General features: G+C 42.9%; 1 protein-coding gene across 4 annotated transcripts in view; it reads left to right on the forward strand.

Moving 5' to 3' along the window:
• Positions 1-20,818, forward strand: part of NCOA1 (nuclear receptor coactivator 1) — a 1,171,950-nt gene that overhangs the window by 723,921 nt on the left and 427,211 nt on the right. For all 4 annotated transcript variants that reach the window (XM_044062390.1, XM_044062389.1, XM_044062386.1 and 1 more), the window contains exon 11: positions 3,565-3,739. In XM_044062390.1, the coding sequence (XP_043918325.1) occupies positions 3,565-3,739 (175 nt within the window). The remainder of the gene's footprint in view (positions 1-3,564; positions 3,740-20,818) is intronic.

Raw genomic sequence — 20,818 nt, forward strand, 5'->3', positions numbered from 1 at the left:
AGCTGTTTGGTGGAAAAGCAAAATGATCCTCATAGCACCATTTTGGCCTCGAAAGGTATGGTTCCCCTTTCTCTGGCCTCATCTTCTTTGCAGACCGTGGACCTTGGATCCAACTCCAGGTCTGATATCTCACCCTCAAGGGTTGAGCCACCCAAACGTTTCCAGTCTCAAGCTCACAGCTTGGCTTCTCCCCTTCCAGTAATTGCCAGGCATTGTAATCTTTCTTCTCCGGTACGTGATATTATTCTGGCTTCGCATAAACCATCCGCCAGAAGCCTTTATGCTGACAAGTGGAAAAGATTTTCGAATCTAGGCAGAGAGAACTAGATCCTTTTTCTGCACCCATCTCTGCTGTGCTCCAGTACCTATCTAACTTCTTCGAGAAGCGTGCCACAGCATCAACTGTTGGTGTTCATTTAGCTGCCATTTTGAATTTTCATAATGGTTTTGGTGACTCCTCTTTAATCGTTCGTCATCTGAGCAAAACCTTTTTGAAAGGAATCTGTCATTCAAGACCTCCAGTTAAGTATCCCACAGAACCCTGGAGTCTCACGCTTGTTTTGCAATCCTTGACACCCCCCCCCCCCCCAATCGAGCCAGCAGCCACGTGTGGCATCAAGTTTCTATCCTGGAAATCTCTTTTTCTGGTGGTCATTACTTCAACCGGATGCATTTCCAAGCGCCAAGCTCTTTGAACCAAGTGTCCTTATTTGATTTTTCACAAGGACAGAGCATCACTATGGACCAATCCTTCCTTCCTGCTCAAAGTAATTTCCGAGCTCTCCATTAATCAGACTTGATTTGCCTGTGTTTTTTTCCAACATGGGAGAGTATTTACATTTACTGGATGTTCACAGACAATTGAGATTTTACTTGGACAGAACAAAAACAATCAGGAAATCAGACTGACTCTATCCAAATGGCTCAGAGAGTGTATAATTTTAATTTATAACCATGAAAGGAAATCTGTCTCTCCAAGCATCAGGGCTCACTCCACCAGATCAATGGCAACTTCTGTGGCCTTCCACTCCAAAGCTTCAATAGATGACATCTGTACAGCAGCTACTTGGGCTTCCCCCCATACCTTTATCAGTCAATACAAGTTGGATCTGGTCTCCAGGGGAAGGGCGTCTTTTGGTTCAGTGGTGCTCAGGAATGTTCTTCCATAGGGCCAACCATGGGTTTAAGGTAGCTTGGGACTCTGTCCCATCGGTGATGAATGGAATGAAGATTAACAACATCAGATAAAGAAGTTATGTCTTACCATAACGTTCCATCTGTGTTGTTGATCATCATCCATTCATCAAGTGTCACCCTCCTTCCCTGTCTTAGAGGTTCCTGGGGGAAATTTGGGTCCACTTCCTGGATTAAGGTTTTTGCTTGGAGACCGCCTCTGGGAGAAGGTAATTATGGGTAAATCTTAGCTCGAGAGTTTTTGGTTGGCGCAAGCTTTGATATAAGGCCGACTCAGTTCCGAGGGTTCGGAACCGAACCCATTGGTGATGAATGGATGAAGATCAACAACACAAGTGGAACATTATGGTAAGACATAACTTCTTTTTCTTAAGCTACATGAGTAATGTATTGGTGTCACTACTTACAAATGCCAGATGGATGGTTAACTTTGGATGGGTGTCCGGCATCTGTCAAGTACAGTACTTTGGAATGTAGTGTTGGAGAATAAACAGCAAGTCTGTGTACAGAAAGTTGTCCTCTTCCCAGTGTTGACCCCTGTCTTTTCATTCTCCCCCTCATGTACAACCTTAGTGATGCATGCTAACCCTAACTAATACCTTACCTTACAAAAACTTTTTTTTCTTTTGTAACATAAGGTGGATGAGTTTAAATACTTAGGATCAACAGTTCAGAGTAATGGTGAGTGTGGAAGAGAGGTGAATAAGAGAGTACAGGCAGGATGGGGTGGGTGGAGGAGAGTGTCAGGAGTGATTTGTGACAGACGAGTACCAGAAAGAGTGAAAGGGAAGGTCTACAAGAGGGTAGTGAAACCAGCTATGTTATATGGGTTGGAGACAGTAGCACTGACAAAAAGGCAGGAGTCAGAGCTGGACGTGGCAGAGTTAAAGATGTTAAGATTTGCACTGGGTGTGACGAGGGTGGACAGGATTAGGAATAAGTATATTAGAGGGTCAGCCCAGGTTGAAAGATTTGGAGAGAGGCAAGATTGCATTGGTTTGGACATGTGCTGAGGAGGGATGCAGAGCATATTGGGAAAAAGATGCTAAGGATGATGCTGCCAGGTAACAGGAAAAGAGGAAGGCCTAAGATAAGGTTTATGGATGTGGTGAGAGAGGACATGCAGGTGGTTGGCGTGACAGAGCAACATGCAGAGGACAGGAAGAAATTGAAACAGATGATCCGCTGTGGCGACCCCTAACGGGAGCAGCCGAAAGAAGAAGTAGTAGTAATATAACACAATATAGACAAATTGGGTGTTAAAGTTATGGAAGTGTTTTGGTTTAGAGATCATAAAAGGGAATTTTAATTTTGCAGTCTTTTGCAGGTTCATTGTCCTAGGTGTTGAGTTTTTTTTTTGTTGTTGTTGATCTTATGTGCTAGGCATTTTAACATTTTAAACAGTTATACTGTAATCATACACATTTGTGTTGTATACATGCAGCTGTATGTATGTATGTGTGCGTGTGTGTGTATATATATATATATATATGTGTGTGTGTGTGTGTGTGTATTTATACATATACACAAACACGTGTGTGTGTGTATCTATCTATATATATATATATATATATATATATATATATATATATATATATATATATACACACACACACACATATGTATATATAATGGATCCCTATTATATGATAGAAACCTCATTTAACTGAATCGCTTTTGACTGAGACCGAAAGACTGACAAGTCGCTTGAAACCCATAATACTGAATTTCAACATACTACATTTTAAACTGAACCATATAAAGCTTGACTAGGTGGGGGGCTGCACCCCCTACACCCTCCCAACTATATATACCAACTCCAGGATCACACTAAAGTGGGGAAAAGGGCATAGTAGTGGCAGTATGTAGACTACTGTAAGATAAGTGAAAGGTATATGTCCTTTTTCCCACTGTAGTGCGATCCTAGAGTTAGTATATATATATATATATATATATATATATATATATATATATATATATATATATAGTTAGGGGGGGGGTGTGGGGGGCATAGCCCCTCACCTAGTCTGGTTTTATATGGTCCAGTTTACAATTTAGTTTGTTGAAATTCAGTGTTATGGGTTACAGTCTTGAAATTTCAGTCTTATGGTTTCAGTCAAATGTGTTTCAGTCAAATTTAATTTCTATCATATAATAGGGATACATACATACATACACATATATATATATATATATATATATATATATATATATATATATATATACATATATATATATATATTTATATAATGTGTGTGTGTCTGTGTATATATGCAAAAACTGTTTTTATTTTGCTCCTCTTTAATGTAAAAGAGAGAAATGTCATTTTAGTAACAGTTATTTTAATTTGTACTTGCCCCTTCAATACAGTTTTCTTTAGATTTTGAGCAGCTGTTCCCAGCACTTGAAAAGGCAGCAGAATTTTCAAGTATAAGCCGGGATGATGCACCAGAGGAAACCATTTCCAGTGCCGCAGTGAAGGAGGAGATTGTACCAATCCCTGTTCCCTCAAGAAGCATACCTGAAGTACAGTCCGGAACAACTAGTATGTATTTACTTGAACATTGTTTTTCAGTGTTCAGTGATTGTGGTGTTACCAGTGAAGTTCTATTTATCCGGGATTCTCTCTCTCTCATTTCAGTTGTCTTCTGATTCTCCAGAACAAGTGTGTAGTGTCACAGTATATCAAACTGTTTGCTGTGAGCGTCAGAATAGGGCTGCATAGATGTTCATCGTGTTACCCTGCTGCAGTCATCACACATGGATTATCCTGCCATCAGGCGGTCCCGCAGTCGGCCGGAATTCCAAAGTCTTGGTCTGGCGTCGGTTGCTGTCGCTTCTTCCCTGACGTCAGTGCGCCAGGGGTATATATAATGCATCCAACGCCATTTTCTTCAGTCTTTCTTGCCGCGCGGTACCCGAATAAGAAGCAGTTCGCAAGTGCCGGTCTGCAGACTCCTGAGATTTTTGAAGTCGAATTTCAGATCCGAAGTCTGCAATAAAGCTAAGTACCCCATTGGAGAAACTTTTCTTGCCTCAGACCGATGTCAGAAAAAGTTAACAATTGTATTTCTTGTGGGAAGCAAATACCTCATAAGGATTTTCACTCTTACTGCAAACCTTGCCTAGGCCCAGACCACAACGTCACTGGTTGTCGTTTTTGTGCTAGGTTTAGTAAGCGTACTATAAAAAGACGCTTTGATTTCGCACGACACTACTTCGGTAGAAAGTTTAACTACACAGTGCCATCGGAGCAACCGACTACCGGCGTGCACAAAAAACGCAAGGATAAGGACAGGCAGCCTAGGCCCAAGCCAGACTGCGAGGCCTCGGCTGGACCGGTCTCCGGTTCACCGGTCTTCAGTGAGGCTCTGACGCAGTCCCTCACTACTGCGGATTTGGAACCCGAGACCGCTTCGGAGCCTTTGGCGGAGAGCGCTAGGCCGACACAGCCATTTTGTTCAGCCCCTACCAACGACTCTGCAGAAAGAGATGTTGGTGCTGCAAAAACACCTTCGGTTTCTGAAGGCATCTTCAGACCGACGACGCTCACCATAAAAATGTATCCTAAGCTTAAGACTCCTATTAAACCTAAAAAGATTGCACTTCAGTCTCCGGTTCAAGGTCCCATGCCTAAGAAACAGATGCTTAAAATGGCTGAAGATTTGATCTCTTTAATCAGGGGTTCCCAACCCCCACCCGACAAAAGGCCTAGACAAGAGGAAGATTATGCCTCCTCTGATCAAGTGTCTATTTCCTCAGGCTCCTCTGAGGACCAAGATTACTCCTTCTCCCCTTATGAAGATTCTAATGCTGAGGATTCTATTCCCTCAGCTTCTCCTCCTGAAAACTACTCCTTTGGGGAAACTTTTCACTGGGAAGGTCAGGATTACTCTGACTCATAAAAAAGGCTCAGAAAATTTCTTTTACTCCCCCAGCACAGACCACTTGCCATCCCCCCAGTTTTAGACATTGTGGATGATGTTTACTTAGAATCTAGTTTGAACCCAGATTCTCTGCCTCCTGCTCCAGCCAAACCAGAGGAGTGCCTGATTCCCACAAATTCCTTTTTAAAAGCCCTGTTGCTGATCCAGAGACCATCTCCCAGGGTCCCAAAGGGGCTAAGGCTTCTATGGCAAAAAATCCTGTACCCTCTGAAAGGGACTCCAGAGCACAGGTGGGGGGGAAAAAGGTTTACACCTCAACCACTCTTTTAACTATGAGAGCACTAAATTGCCAATTTCACATGCTAAAATATCAGCAATTTCTTATGTTTCAGCTAAAACAAAAAATGAGCACACTCCCTCAACAGTCTGAATTGAAAGAAATGCAGGATCTGTTGCATGCAGCTGAACAGGTGGGCAAACATACTTCACAATGTGGTTTTGATTCTTTGGAGGCTTCCTGCAGAGCAGCTGTCACTGGGTCTGTTATACGTAGACATGCTTGGTTAAAGGAACAAACTCTGCCTGATTATGTTAAAGCAAAGCTTCTAGATGCTCCCTTACAGCAGGATGTTCTATTTGGAGTTAAGGCAGAAGAAGTCTTAAAGAAAATGGAGGATAAGGCAAAATCTATGCAGACAGTCAAAGATTTTCTACAGGTACAGCCCCCTCGCTTCAGCAGAAATTGGCCAACTAAAAATTAGTCCTTTCCAGCTACTGACAGACCACAGAGGGGTAAATACAGACGTCCAAGAGGCAGAGGACAACCACAAGCCCAATACAAACCTCGACAATGGGGCACTGCAACACAGAAGGGAGGAGAAGACAGGCCTCAAACTACCAGAAGGCAAACTCAATGACTTGCACCTCATCTGGCCAAGCAACACTCTCTTGGCAGCTCCCTTGGGAGGAAAACTCACACTTTTTTCAGACAACTGGCACATTGTCACAAAGGACAAATGGGTCCTAGACATAATTTCCATTTCTACACCTTGCCAATGAAAAGAGGAATGCCAAACCTGCCACAAAATCAATGGGCAGAGGCACAAAAACAAATTAGAGCCCTCATGGATATGAGAGCCATTCAACTGGTACCTACACGAGAGCAAGGCCAAGGATTTTACTCGAGACTCTTTCTAGTCCCCAGAAAGGACAATGCCTGGAGACCAATTATGGCCCTTTCAATTCTAAACACCTTCTTACAAGTACCCAGATTCAAGATGCTAACACCACAGCAGCTTCTTCCCATGTTGGGCAAGAAAGCATGACTAGTAACGTTGGACCTCAAGGAGGCACACCTGCATGTCCCTATCGGACAAAGTTGCAGAAGATACCTCCGTTTCATTGCAGGTTCAACCCATTACCAATTCTCTGCACTGCCGTTTGGCTTATCTACTGCGCCCAGGGTCTTCACAAAATGCCTGGCACCAGTAATTGCAAACTGCAGACAAAGAGGAATTCAAATATACCCATACGTGGACGACTGCCTCATCCAAGCAGAAAGCAATGACATCCTCCTACAACATCTGGCTTTTGTAAAACATCTTCTAAGTTGCCTGGGGTACACAGTAAACGAAAAGAAATCAAAACTAGTACCCTCACAAAATATGACATTCCTGGGTGCCAGCATGAATACAACGGCCCAGAAGGCTTATCTGACGCCAGACAAACAACTACAACTGACTCAATATTTCAAAACAATGGCAACAAAGACCTTACTCCCTGCAAGAAAAATTCTGCAGGCCTTGGGCTTCATGGCATCTTGCATACTACTAATACCATTTGCAAAGCTGCATATGAGGAAATTACAGTAGTACCTAAAAAGTGTATGGTCTCAACACAGCCACAGCTTGGACACAATGATATCTCTCATTCCTTGCCTACAACAGGAGTTTCTATGGTGGTCACAGGCATGTCACCTCAACAAGGGTCAGCCTTTCACCTTGCCCCCAGCCAGGCAAACTATGACAACAGATGCATCGGACAACGCCTGGGAGGCACACATGGCAGGACAGTGCGTTCAAGGCGTATGGACTGCAGATCAAAGAAATCTGCACATCAATCAAAAAGAGATGCTAGCTGTACAGAATGCTCTGACAGCCTTCAAGAACCTATTACATCCAGGACAACTTACAATAAGGACGGACAACACCACAGTAATGTGGTACATAAACAAACAAGGGGGTACACACTCCTACCCTCTATGCAGGCAAGCAATGACCTTGTGGAACACAGCACTGGCTTACCAAGTTCAGTTACAAGCTCAATTCCTGCCAGGAAAAAAGAGCACAATTGGCAGACGACCTCAGCAGAAAAATCATGGATCCCCACGATTGGAAACTGGATCCACAAGTATTTGCAATGATAACTCAAAAATGGGGCCTTCCAGACATGTTTGCCAGCCCCCAAAGCTATCAGCTAACAAAATTTTGTACAAGGACACTTCACCATCAAGCTTGGAAAGTGGACGCACTCTCATTCAGTTGGAAAAACCTGACAGTATATGCCTTCCCTCCATTGCCTCTCCTCACAAAGGTGCTTCTGAAAATCAGAAAGGAGAGACCACGACTGATACTCATAGCCCCAGACTGGCCACGCCAGCACTGGTACCCACTATTAAGGAATATGGCCTAGGGCCCACCTTGGATTTTGCCACAAATTGCTTATTTGCTCACACAGCAAAACATTCAGGTTGTACACAGCCAGCTCAAAACCTTAAATCTGGCTGCATGGCAAATCAACTAAACATCCAGCCAGCTCCTCTTTCCCAAGCAGTTATGGATGTTCTTCTGGAAGCTAGGAGGCCCAGCACCAGGAAGGCCTACTCGGACAAATGGAAAAGATTTTGCGCCTGGAACCAAGCTAAAGGCCAAAACACACTTCAGCCTCACATGCCTCAGATTCTACAGTATTTAACTGAGATGTTGCACAAAGGACTTTCTTTTTCTTCCATTAAAATCCATGCATCAGCTATTTCAGCCCACTACAACACGGACCCACCCTTATTTTCACATTCCACTTCTAAGGCAGTTCCTCAGAGGGGCAAAAAATATTAGACCCCCCCCAGGAGAGCACCTACACCAACATGGGACCTCAATTTTGTTCTGGAAAAACTTACGCTACCTCCCTTTGAATCCGCTTTCTCTGCACATCTACAGTTTCTATCATGGAAGACTGCCCTGCTGCTAGCAATAACTTCAGCTAGAAGAGTCTCAGAGCTGCAGGCACTAATGGCAGTGGAACCATTCCTCATTTTCCATCAAGACAGAATTTCTCTACGAACTAATCCTTCCTTCATGCCTAAGGTGGTTTCCAGTGTGGCTTTAAATCAAATCATCCACTTACCCACCTTCTTCCCAAATCCACAGAACAAAGGAGAAAGACTCCTGCATTCCTTGGACATTCACAGGCAACTTCGTTACTACTTGGATAAAACTAAGGTTTTCAGAAAATCTGACCAGCTCTTTGCATCCTATGCTACAGCTTCACAAGGGAAGGCTATATCAAAATAAACCTTTTCCAAATGGATAGGACATTGCATTAGTTTTTGCTATAGCAATCATGGAAAACCAGTTCCTGCTACCATTAGGCCCCACTCTACCAGGGCAACAGCTACATCTACAGCTTTCCTCAGGGGGGTTCCAACCAAGGAGATTTTGGAAGCTGCAACTTGGAGTTCAGTACACACCTTTACCAAACACTACCACTTATCACTTTACTCTAAGACTAGAGCTGGCTTCGCCACTGCAGTTCTGCAGGGCCTTCTAGCCTCCTCTAACCCTCTATGAATCCTCCACCCATCCTTAGCTTTGGGATTCTACCCAAGTGTGATGACTGCAGCAGGGCAACACGATGAACATAGTACAGTTTTGTACCTACCATAAATGTAGATGTTCAAGTGTACACCCTGCTGCAGTCCAGATTACCCTCTCTCCATCCCCTCTGATCTAACTGGCTAAATCTCTACAAAACCTTCCTGATGTATTTGCTTATAGCTAGAGGGATTTTGTGTTTGTGCTAAAACTTCATAAATTGGTACTAATTACTGACCACCTTTTTGGGGGCACCTGACATCTGGGGCAAAAAAAACTGAAGAAAATGGCGTCGGATGCATTATATATACCCCTGGCGCACTGACGTTAGGGAAGAAGTGACAGCAACCGACACCAGACCAAGACTTTGGAATTCCGGCCCTACTGCGGGACCGCCTGACGACAGGATAACCCAAGTGTGATGACTGCAGCAGGGTGTACACTTGAACATCTACATTTATGGTAGGTACAAAACTGTACTTTTAACATATGGTACAGGGTTGTTTTGTTTGTTACTGATGTTTCAAACCACATGCATTTTGTCAACAGAATTAACTTTAAATTGTTTTTCTACAGTTATTTTCTCTGCAATCATGTATGTTACTTAAGAAAAATTGGTTTGCATGTTGGGGCTTTTCCCTTTGTAGGATGTTTTGTCACTGTGTAGAGATCTGTTGACTAGGAGAGTAAGTTTAAGTTCATTTCAGATTAGTAGTGCATCAAACTGCAATATGCCTGATTTATGTCTGTATATGGAGACAGAGGTGAAAAATTTTTATTTGTAATTTAAACTATAGAGATAACATCAGTGAGTTTCTTTGTTTAGTGAGTGATTGGGTTTAACCTGTCTTGCTTTACAGTGTGCATTTTTCTGTCTCAAGCTGTAATGCTTAGGGGGGTGTGCATTCCTTATGGAAATGCATGCTGTGATGTAATGCCCTACACTTGAGTGCAGGTAGAACCTGAGCCCAGCAGTTAATTCTGTTGCTCTTTTGTTTGTATCTTGATCTGACATATGTTGTGGAAAAGTTTCCTCTGTTCATTGTTTGAAGCGTGGAATCATTCAGTGTGTTCATGTGGCTTGCAGACAACAAGCTGAGATCCACACTGGCACCTTCATGATGCCTAGAAGAAGGGGAACAACTTGATGTACTGTCATAAGTGCCAGTAATTCAGCTTTTCTATCCACAGACATAGGAGGGAAAAGATCCTGGTCTATCTTCCTTCTTAGAAAGTGATGACTTTTGAAAGTATCCATTGAGGGGATTGGTAGGGACGGTAATAAAGCCAGTCCTGGGCTTTTAACAGGAGAGCAGCAAAGTCTCAAGGAAATAGAGGGCATGCATTAGTTATTTCCTCCTTGAAGGCAAGTCCTTTGCTGGGACAGTGATATGGGACTTGTATCTCGTAAACCTTTTCTAGTGAAGAGTAATGTTGATTTTATACCTGTCCTCAACTTCAACATATGTTGAATGGCCCAGAGGTGGTGGGATGTCCTTGACGAGCAACCTGAGGGGGGTTCTGTCTCCAGAAGTGTCAGGTGATACCACTGAGATTTGTGAAACAAATTTTTCATTTCTCCTTTTTGGTTCTTGGAAAAGGTCCTTTGAGGAGTTGAAATTTTGATCCCTGCAGCAGAAAGGGATTTACCTTTTTTATTTATACATATTGTGTCCCAGGATACACACAGCCATCCTCTAGTTAACGGGCTGTAGCATAATTTTGACTTGTTTTGATCCTTGAGAGTAACTTCTTGTGTTATTTAACCTTAGCTTGACAATATCACTCAGGACTGAGGATTCTCCTCCCCAGGTAAATCCCTAGTCAAGAGTAATTCACTCACAGTGAAGAGAATGCACGGGGTCTGCTCGTGCCTGGGGTCTGTGATTCAGGCCATAAGCTTCAGAGAATTTGAGATCTGGTGAGTCTGGTTCCCATAGGTGCAAGAATGGCCATTTAGAGAAAAGGGCCCTGATGTTAGCACCTTTTCTGCTATCTTTTCAGATCCCCTCATTACTATTCTCAGGCAAAGCCTTGAGCAGTGATACAGTGCTGCCCCCACACTACATGCCTGCCTGTCAAACATTTGATTCCATGGATAGCTTCCTTGTACTAGCATGCCTTTCTGGAGTTGGAAGGCAGTAAGACTTTCTCCGCTGTCAACTTCCTAAAATGAGCCAGAAGACCTGGAGACCATTATTGTAAAGACAAGCAAACATAGTATGTCACCCCACTTCCCTTACAGCTCCATATTGAGTGACTCCAATCTGTGAAGAACTTAGAGGCTCACAAAATCCACTTAGGAACCATAGGCCAATATTCCTTCCTTTTGACATGTACTTAAGAAGAAGGAGGTGGAACCTTGTGTCATCCCCTTGTGGGATCTATTGTTATTGATGTCAGTTTTGCAGCCTAGCACCACTTTTCTGCTGCTGCTGCTCCCAATATGGTGGATGCCTATACAAGCCCCCAAGCTGAATAGGATGAAATCCAGACTGAGCATAGAATCCTTCATGGTTTGCCTTAGTCCAACAAGGGTCCCATCAGCCATTGAACTTTGCCACCTTGCTGCCATGCAAGGAGTTTTTGTCTTGGACAGAGTAATTACAAGATTGTTTTTCTCTTTCACTTTGGGACTTGGATCCTTCATCCTTCATCTCTTAGTTTCACTATCCAGATTGCAGGCTTTCCCAATGACTCAGACCCTGGAAGAGCTTTTATTCCTGCATGAGTTTGGACTGTAGGAAATGGTTTTCAGGACCTTGAGTTCAGGTTACGCAGTGGACTGTCATGTGGTCTGTAGTATAGTTGCACTGATAGCACAGTTTGGGCAGCAAAGTCAGGCATATGCCTGTGCAAGATTTACCTGTTTGAGGCTGTTTTCCTTTAACTCATTAGCACTTACTGACAATCAGTTAATTTTGTCATTCCTGATTGTTGGCAGGTTGGTTCACAGTTGTGTAGAGTTGTGAGTCAGAAAGAATGTTTTGCTGAAAAAGAAAAGCAACTTTTGCATTTCTTGTTTGGATGAAGCCATTTGCTTACGTTTAATATGCTTGCTGACAGCAAGAAATAAAAGTTCAGTACCTCAGTTAAGTTGTAGCAGGACACTACTGCATGTGTTCTGCCTTTCAAATGCTGTCTGCTTGATTAGGACGAAGTGCAGTACACAACTACACTACAATTAACACTACTGCACAGTTAGCACAGACTGCATTAATGAGTTAAGGAGGGCCTCAGTCCATCCTGTATGCTTTGTTGATTGGAGAAATCTTAATCATTCAGCTTTAAAAAGACCTATTTGGTGTTCTACATTGAAGGGGAAGCCTGCCCTCACCATCACCGAGTAACCCCAATTGATCCATCAGCTGGATTTCTGGCTTTTCATGTAGGGCTGCCTGTGGGTGGTGGTTCTGTGTTTGCCTCAGCCTAGGGAGCTGTCACAAAGGCCAATAGGTTCTGAGTTTGCCCAAGCCTGGAGAGAGATTATAAAAGGCCAGTGGTTTCTTGACATATGCATAGTAGGACCCATTTTAGAAAACTAGTCCTCCCCAGAAGGGACTGTGTTGAGTGAAAAAGCAGTCTCCACATGGGTCTTTGAGCAGGCCCAGGCATTCTGCTCCACAGAGAGACATATCAGCTGTCCCGCCTTTGGAAGAGGGCTTTAAGGCTCTGTGTCTTTCAGGTATTGTTTCTGAAGGGAGTAGAAGACATCAGGCCTATCCTAGGCCGTAATGGCTTCAGCAAGAAAGTCTGACACTTCAACTTCCAAATGGTTGACTCAAGGCAATCCTGTCTTTGTTGCTGTGGGAAGCTTGTATGGTGTCAGTGTTTGTAGGGTGTAGAGAAGGTTCTTTGTTTGCTGTGGCAAGACATCATTTTCAATCCAGGGCGATCCTGCTTGGTATTTTCTCTGCATCCACTCTTTATCAAGGTGCCGAACATAATGACTGAACCTTTGCAGGAGAATTACTTACTTGGACAACTGACTTGTTGACCCAAGTGAGAGACACCAATAACACCACTCCACGAACCAAATCACCAAAGAAAGAAAAAAACACAGAACAACTGGAGAAACGGTCACCATCCACTTTACTGTTTTCCTGGAACACAGTAAAAGTGGATGGTGGCCGTTTCTCCAGTTGTTCACTGTTTTTTTCTTCCAAGTGAGACACACCCCTAATGGCATACCTGGAAGTATAGTCTACCATGGCCATGTTTTCTGGTGATGACTGTAAACTGGAAGAAGTCCTCTCTGGTTCTGTCCCCATGGATCGCCTTCATCAGTATGGACCTAGACAGTATCCAATGCCAGTTGTTTCTCATGGAAAGGGACTTGAGGGTACTGTTCTTGGTAGCCTGAGTGAGGTTGATCAGATGGTCTAGACTTATCCTCTTTTCCCTCCTGGGCTTGATGACCGACACAGTTTTTGAAGTGCTGTTTGAATGCCTGATCTTGTAGGTTTAAATTTGATTGCGAGGTACCAGTGGCTTTGGCTGGAAAGTCAGCAGGTATTCACAGATCATCTCCAGTGTTGTAGTGCTCCTATCGGGTCTTTGAAGTGTTGGACCATTCACTACATCCTGCAATTTAGTTTCCACAGTGAATGTTTCATTGACAGGGTGGAGAGTTTGCTTCAGTATCTCAGTGGTTCAGAGGAATTCATCCGATCTGAAGAGGGCCAGTAGTAGGGTTCAGTTATCATGGCCCTCAGGACTCTGCAGGAAAGAGTACATCTAGAACCTCCCTTGAGCTGGTCCAAGGATGTTGTTAATTTAGCAGTTAAGCAAGTTAAGGTTGTACCCCTTGTTTAGAGAGCTGGTGCACATCTGTCAGTGGGCCATAAAGTAAATAGAGGCATCACTTTCTCAGAAGTGCACGATCCCAGTACAGTAAACTTTAAGTCTCTCTAAACATCCTCTTTTGGAGTTGCAAATTTAGGGCTGTGCCTGATGTGGGTGTTCCAGAAGCGAGTCGCTACAGAGATTGATCTTGCCACCTGGGATGACTTGTTTCTTCCTCTTTTTCTCCTCTCTTCAGCAGACTAGGACTTGTTCCAGGTGTGCATATTCTGTATCCCGTCAAGGAATATTTCTCCATGCCCTAACAGCGTTTCCTTTTATTTATTTATTTTTCCCTTTATTTTATTAACCAGATGAGTGAAATTGTTTTCTTGAAACCTTTTCAGGCAATGTCTGGGTCTGAGAGGCAAGAGAAATGCAATGTATGGATATTTTTTGTGTAAGTAGTCACAAGCTTGCCTTTGGGAGGTAGAAGAAGCCATGCCAAAAAAAACACACAGTCGCAAGCAGAACCTGCAAATTCCACCTAGACATTGATTAGAGGCCAAGACTGAATCCCAGATACTGGAGCCGAGGAAGAGATCTTATTGCTGAGCCACTGTGCGTCCTTGATTTCTTCCTAATTCCAAAATTCATGGAAGTGAGACAACTTACTGGAGGACAAAAAGGGTGAGGTTTTAGGCTTTTAGGTCCATGGTTTTACAGGAAATGTTCCTTTTTTTTTGCCCTGGTTGGACTGACAGCCAATATCACCTCAGGCCTTTTAATCCTACCATGTCTTTGTTAGTGTTGTCACTGGCAAAAGTAACTGATACAATCAGGAGGCTTTCCACCTAACAAGCATACTCTGCCAAATGGAAGAGGTTTTCTTTTTGTGATGTCACAGGCATGAAGTCTGCAGGGAAGTGTTGACCTTCGAGACATGCGTGATCTGGGTTTCAATTGTTCATGGTTAGAATTGTGTGTAGTCTATTTCTGCCCTTCATGATCTTATGAAATTCAAGACTGTAGTTTAACATGACTGATAAAGCAGACCCTTAAAGAGATTCTGTATCTTTGTGCTCCATTGAAGAACCACCCTCACCCCTTTCAGGATTTCGGCATCATCACTGACAGTCTAGACATGGTTCTCACTTGGAAATTCCTGTCTTGAAGCATTCAGTTTCTTCTGACGATCTTTTTTTTTTTTGGATCTTGGAGCATGAGATATTTATTTTTACAGGTCACTATCTGGCCTTTCACCAAGATGGGTTGATTTGTGACCACACAGTTTCTCTTAAGAAAATAGAATTGCCCCTTAATTCATTTAGCAACCATTTTCCTTGTTGGGTCAGAAACAGAAAAGGAAGGAAACATTCTTATGTTTTGTGTGTACTGTCAATTCAGGGTGTACCTGAAACAGGTGCATGTGTTTAAGAAGTGGAATAGCTGTTCATTTCTTTTAGTCTGCTGGCTTTCCATAAAACCTTAGTGGACTAACTATACCAGTGGCTGCTTATTGGAAATTATTTTGTCAAGGGACATGCCACCAGAGATGTATGGCTACTTCCAGTCCTTAATTCAGAAGTGTGCCTATCACTAACATTTGTGTCTTGAACGTTTTGCTGTCTGTTTACACCTTCACCACTCATTTTCTGGTCTGTGATTCCAAGAGTCATGAGTGTAGTTTGGTACTCATCCTTCTGAGCCTTACCTCTTTACCTGACTTCTGGATGTTCATCGTGTTTCACTGTTGCAGTCATTACTCTTGGGTTATCCTTCTGCTTTGGATTCAGCTCAGGAGTAGACCCACTGACAAAGATTTGCCCAGTGTTGCATGTTAGCAGATGTAATGCTTATAAAGATTACTGGTTCATTATCTGCTTTGCGTGGAAGTCCTCCAAAGGTAAATGCTTGTATTCTGACCTGATGTTAGACAATCCAAGAGTGGACGTGGTCTCTTCCCTATGTTCTGGACATCGATAAAGTGATTCATAAAAAAGGCAGAACAGTCTGCGCCTTTTCAGTTTTTTTTCTGTGCATTGGCAGTAGTCTTTTTTTGGTTTTGTCTATGCGACTGAGTCCAGTAGTAAATACCTAACTTGGGATTTTGTTTTCTGTCTTTTCTGTAAATGTTCATTTAAGCAAGTGTCACTGATGGTGGATAGAGTCTGAAGGTAGGGATATGTGTCGAGTACATTTTTAGTCAGAGTAATGAATTACTTGGTGCATATGATTAGGTTTCAGACGGACTTGACTGACAAAATTATACATATTTTGAAACGGCTGCCCACAGATGAACAGAGGATACAGCTAGAGACGTGGATGACAACCCTCAACTGTTTCATTGCTGGCTGTGTACATATTATGTAATACAGTGGATGTTGTAGCTAGAGCGGCCAGCTTGAGCATGCAGTGTGCCGGCAGGCCTGGCTACATCTTAGTCATTTAGGAGCTCTTCAGGGCAGTTTTCATCAGTGCTACTTTTAATCGATTTTCTTTTTTGGGGGGCAAAAAGACAAATGGCTTTGGTGTAATCCAGAAAAAAAATGCTCACAGCTGTTGGGATTAAATTTTCATCCCCCCAGGAGGCAGTTGGGGGGACACCATCCTTTCGGAGGACTGAAAAAGTTGGTAAAAACATATGGTTTTGCAAATTGCAGCACTTCCAACAGAGACAGCAGTATGATAAAGAATCTTTTGGTAAGGGGAGGGGGGGGGGGGTCCTGCCAGCATCCAAAAGGTGTAGATGGTCTGCACCAGCAAGGGTTCAGTAGAATCCTCTTTAGGATTCCAGCACTGTGAATCCTAAGGGATTGTCTGACTGTTCCATTCCGGAGGCAGTTGGGGGACGTCATCTCTTCCTACGTCTGTCTACGAGGATGGCTGTCATGCAGGACATATGGAACAGGGAAGTCTTATCCAGAGGCTGTCCCATACCTTGTTTAAGATTGCACAAGCACCTGCCTTCTCATCCGCCATTAGTACCACTGTGCCAGAGAAGGGTTGCAGAGTATGTGTAGTACAATCTTCAACAATAAAAAAAAAAAAGTCCCAAAAGTCTGACCAGACAAGATAGTGTCTGGAATCTACTGTTGCTTCATTCCCTTCTAAAATAGTCAACCTGATTATTGCTTCATGTAGAACCTCTGATTAAATGACATTACAAAAGGAAGTGGAAAAAGATTTCTGTTTGGGCTACTCAACAGCAAATAAATCCCTTGTCGGCCTCTAATAGCTCAAGTGCTAACATTTCTAGTAGAGATTTTCAAGAAGGGGGCTAGTGACCCCTCATTGAAAGTTCACCTAGCCTCCGTATCCTCCAGGTTTTTCCTTCTTCATCTTTAGTCTCTCACAAGCTATTTAAAACCTTTTCAAAAGGAGTGTTTTTTATTCTAGACCACCATTAGTTTGCCCTGCTTCCTTATGGGGTTTAAATTTTGTTCTGGAGAAACAATGTCTGCCTTATAATAAGCTGGCTTGATTGATATCAAGTTTCTGTCCTGGAAAACCCTCCTTTTGGTAGTCATTGCTTAAGCTAAATGAGTTTCAGAGCTCTGAGTCTTGCCCTCTAAATTCTGTTATGTTATTTTTCATAAAAATAGGAAGACATTGAGGACTAAGCCCCAGTATAACACGTGTACATGGGCAAATTTGTACCAACCCATTCCAACAGAGGAAAATATCAGCTACTCTGCATAGATGTGCATTGACTACTCAGATTTTATCTTCGTAAAACAAGAGAATTTAGGAAAGTTGACCATGTGTGGCACTTTCTCATAAAGGTCGCAAAGTTAGTAAGGTCTCTTTATCCAAATGAATGTCATACTGCTTTATCTTCCGTTATTCTTCCAGTAACAAATCCTTGCCACCTGCAACAAAAGTACACTCTGTCAGGGCATACTCTTCTCTACGTTTTTTTCTCCAGAACTTGCCACTTAAAGAAATTTGTGCTGCTTGCTACGTGGTCCACTTTGCATACCTTTACTATGTATTACAGTTTAGATAGCCTGTAAACAGCTCAGGCCTCGTTTAGGGCCTCCATACTTAGTGAATTGTTGTTTTAAGGTGTTTTAGGTCTGCTATGAATTCTCTCCATCAGTTTCAGTGACCAGGTAGGACCCAACTAAATACCTAAGGTGTATACTTACCAGAACATTGGATTTAGCAAGTCTTCGTCCGAACATGAGAACAAACTAACCACCTGTAAACTGTGATCTGGAGGTACACAAGGGGCTTTGGATGTAGGCTTCCTGGGTCCCTTGGGATATGCAGTGTCCTTTAGATTGTCATGTCATGGTTATGGGTGTATATCTGAAGTCCGAACGCCGAAACTTCGAACTGGGAAGTTCGAAGTCTAAAAATAACGAAGCCACGGAACATTGAATTCTTTCCCAGGGAAAGATTTTGGTGGGCCATTTCCGTGGCTTTGCTATTTCCTCCACTGTGGTACGATCTCGGAGTTGGTATATTTAAGTAGGGGGGTGTGGGGGGCACAGCCCCCCACACATTAGAAACAGTATGTAGTGTTCATGTGTTAACTCGTTTTGTACCAGAATAGTGATTTTTGTTTTTTCCCTGTGGAAAACATCGCTGTTCTGAGTGTTCGGAGTTTTCAGTTTTCAAACTTTTGGGTTCGATATTTACATAGTCGAAGTTTTGACACTTCGACTAGATGATATAGACCCGATGATTATTATAGGTAATTATGCTTGTAAGTCACTGTCACTTAATCTGGAGTCTCACAGGAGTGCAAGGACTTGTGGGTTGGAGAGGAGCTTTTCGACTACTGTTTGTGCCTTTATTACTGTTTTATTGCCTTATTTTCCTGTGTTTGTGAGCTTATATTGTTGATTGCACTTGTGGGCTAAAGTATTGCTTAAAAGTAACTAACAGGCTAATACACTCGAGTGTACCAGCCTTTGATAGCAATTTAGTCGAAAACAAAGCATTTACTGCATTTTTTCCTGTCTGTTTGAAAAAAAAAAAAATATTTCTCCTTTCCTAAACTTTACTTGCTAGTTGTTCCAGTGATCAGATTTTGCTGATCCCTGGGCTTTGTATTTGGTTTCTGTGTTCCTCCATTTTCTTGTGTGGCCAGAGGTAGTTTCTTTACTCACCAGTGGGAGTGGGGAGTACTGAGCTGCTTGTTTGTCCTCAGAGGAGTGGTTAGAAGCAGCAACTTGTAATTTGTTGGCCATTTTGGGTCATTTCCTGTTTTTCCAGCCCCCTGCTATAAAGCACGCTTTGGCGGGCTTTTCTGGCATTAGAGAACTTGGCATAGCTCCTCGTGGTCCCCTGCAGAGTTCCTAAGCCAGCAGAGAGCAGAAAAAGCAACTTTCTTGATCATAAGTATTTTTAAAACTTTTTGTTTGCATTTTTCGATCTTTTAAGCTTTTCGACTACTGTTTGTGCCTTTATTACTGTTTTATTGCCTTATTTTCCTGTGTTTGTGAGCTTATATTGTTGATTGCACTTGTGGGCTAAAGTATTGCTTAAAAGTAACTAACAGGCTAATACACTCAAGTGTACCAGCCTTTGATAGCAATTTAGTCGAAAACAAAGCATTTACTGCATTTTTCCTGTCTGTTTGAAAAAAAAAAAAAACAAAAAAATATTTCTCCTTTCCTAAACTTACTTGCTAGTTGTTCCAGTGATCAGATTTTGCTGATCCCTGGGCTTTGTATTTGGTTTCTGTGTTCCTCCATTTTCTTGTGTGGCCAGAGGTAGTTTCTTTACTCACCAGTGGGAGTGGGGAGTACTGAGCTGCTTGTTTGTCCTCAGAGGAGTGGTTAGAAGCAGCAACTTGTAATTTGTTGGCCATTTTGGGTCATTTCCTGTTTTTCCAGCCCCCTGCTATAAAGCACGCGTTAGCGCGGAGCTGCTACCGTTGCACATTAGGGCAGTGCCGGTTAAGCAGATTTAAACTATTAGGGCTACCTAAAGTTCACTCTTCAAATTTTCCCTTAAAACTACCTTCCTCAAAGTGTACTACTGTTCTATTTAGTGTATCCTCCAACTATAAATTATCTCTACTTGACTCCCAAGTAGACTATTCTCTATCCGTATAGCTAAGCACTTGCTCCTACAGTACTTATCACCTCGATACAGCACTCTTGTTATAGAAAGTACCCCCAAAAAAGCAAACCCCATTTCTCGGTCACCCACATCCCCAAAACCTTTTTTTTAAGTTTTTCTGTCTATTCCTTCTAGCATGTCGAGGGATCAGTTGCTAATATCCTCTCCTGGTGAACCTGGGATTATTGAGGCAATGTTACAATTGCCTCATGTACACAGACAACCCTCTCCTCCTCCCACAAAACACAAATACATGCGAGAGATGCAACTATACGGCCAAACTGGAGGCTGAGCTCTCTCAACATAGGACTTGCAAGACCAGACAGGAGGAGAAGGTAACCACACACACTATAGACCCAGTCTCACATAATACCATCACAACCTCAAATCATACACATAAACACACAAAGACATACTCGGAGGCTCTGATCAAAAATCTACCAAAACAGCAGAGGCCACCAAAGCAGACACCCAAACAACTACCACCTCAGAACACAACACCTGCATCACATAGACCACACAGTCAGAGTGTCAAGCAGTCACAGCCGTTAAGGCCAAACACTATGCCAGACACACTAGTCATTGGTGACTCCATAGTCAGACACACTGATGTCCCGCTCACCAGACTGAGTAAGGAGAGGGTCACATTAAGCTGCCTGTCAGGTGCTAGAATCCGCCACATAACGCATGCACTCAGGTCTCTCAACAGCAGATACAAGTACGACTCAATCATTGTCCACGCTGGTGTAAACGACCTGAGACGTACCTCCCTGGACTACATGAAAAGAGACATAGAGGAGCTCTCTGATTATGTAGCCCAGGCAGGTATGACCCTGACCTTGAGCAGTATCCTACCTTCACCAAGAATGATGCCACAATACAGAGATAAGATGATCAGTTTTAACAATTGGCTTAAACTCTGGTGTCATTCAAATGGGATCCAATGTCTGTCTGCCTGGGATGACATGCTGGACAAGCCACGCTGCTTCGCAAGGGACGGCTTGCACT

Source organism: Protopterus annectens, chromosome 2.part1, assembly GCF_019279795.1.
Source record: "Protopterus annectens isolate FY-2018-M chromosome 2.part1, PAN1.0, whole genome shotgun sequence".
NCBI lineage: Eukaryota > Metazoa > Chordata > Ceratodontiformes > Protopteridae > Protopterus > Protopterus annectens.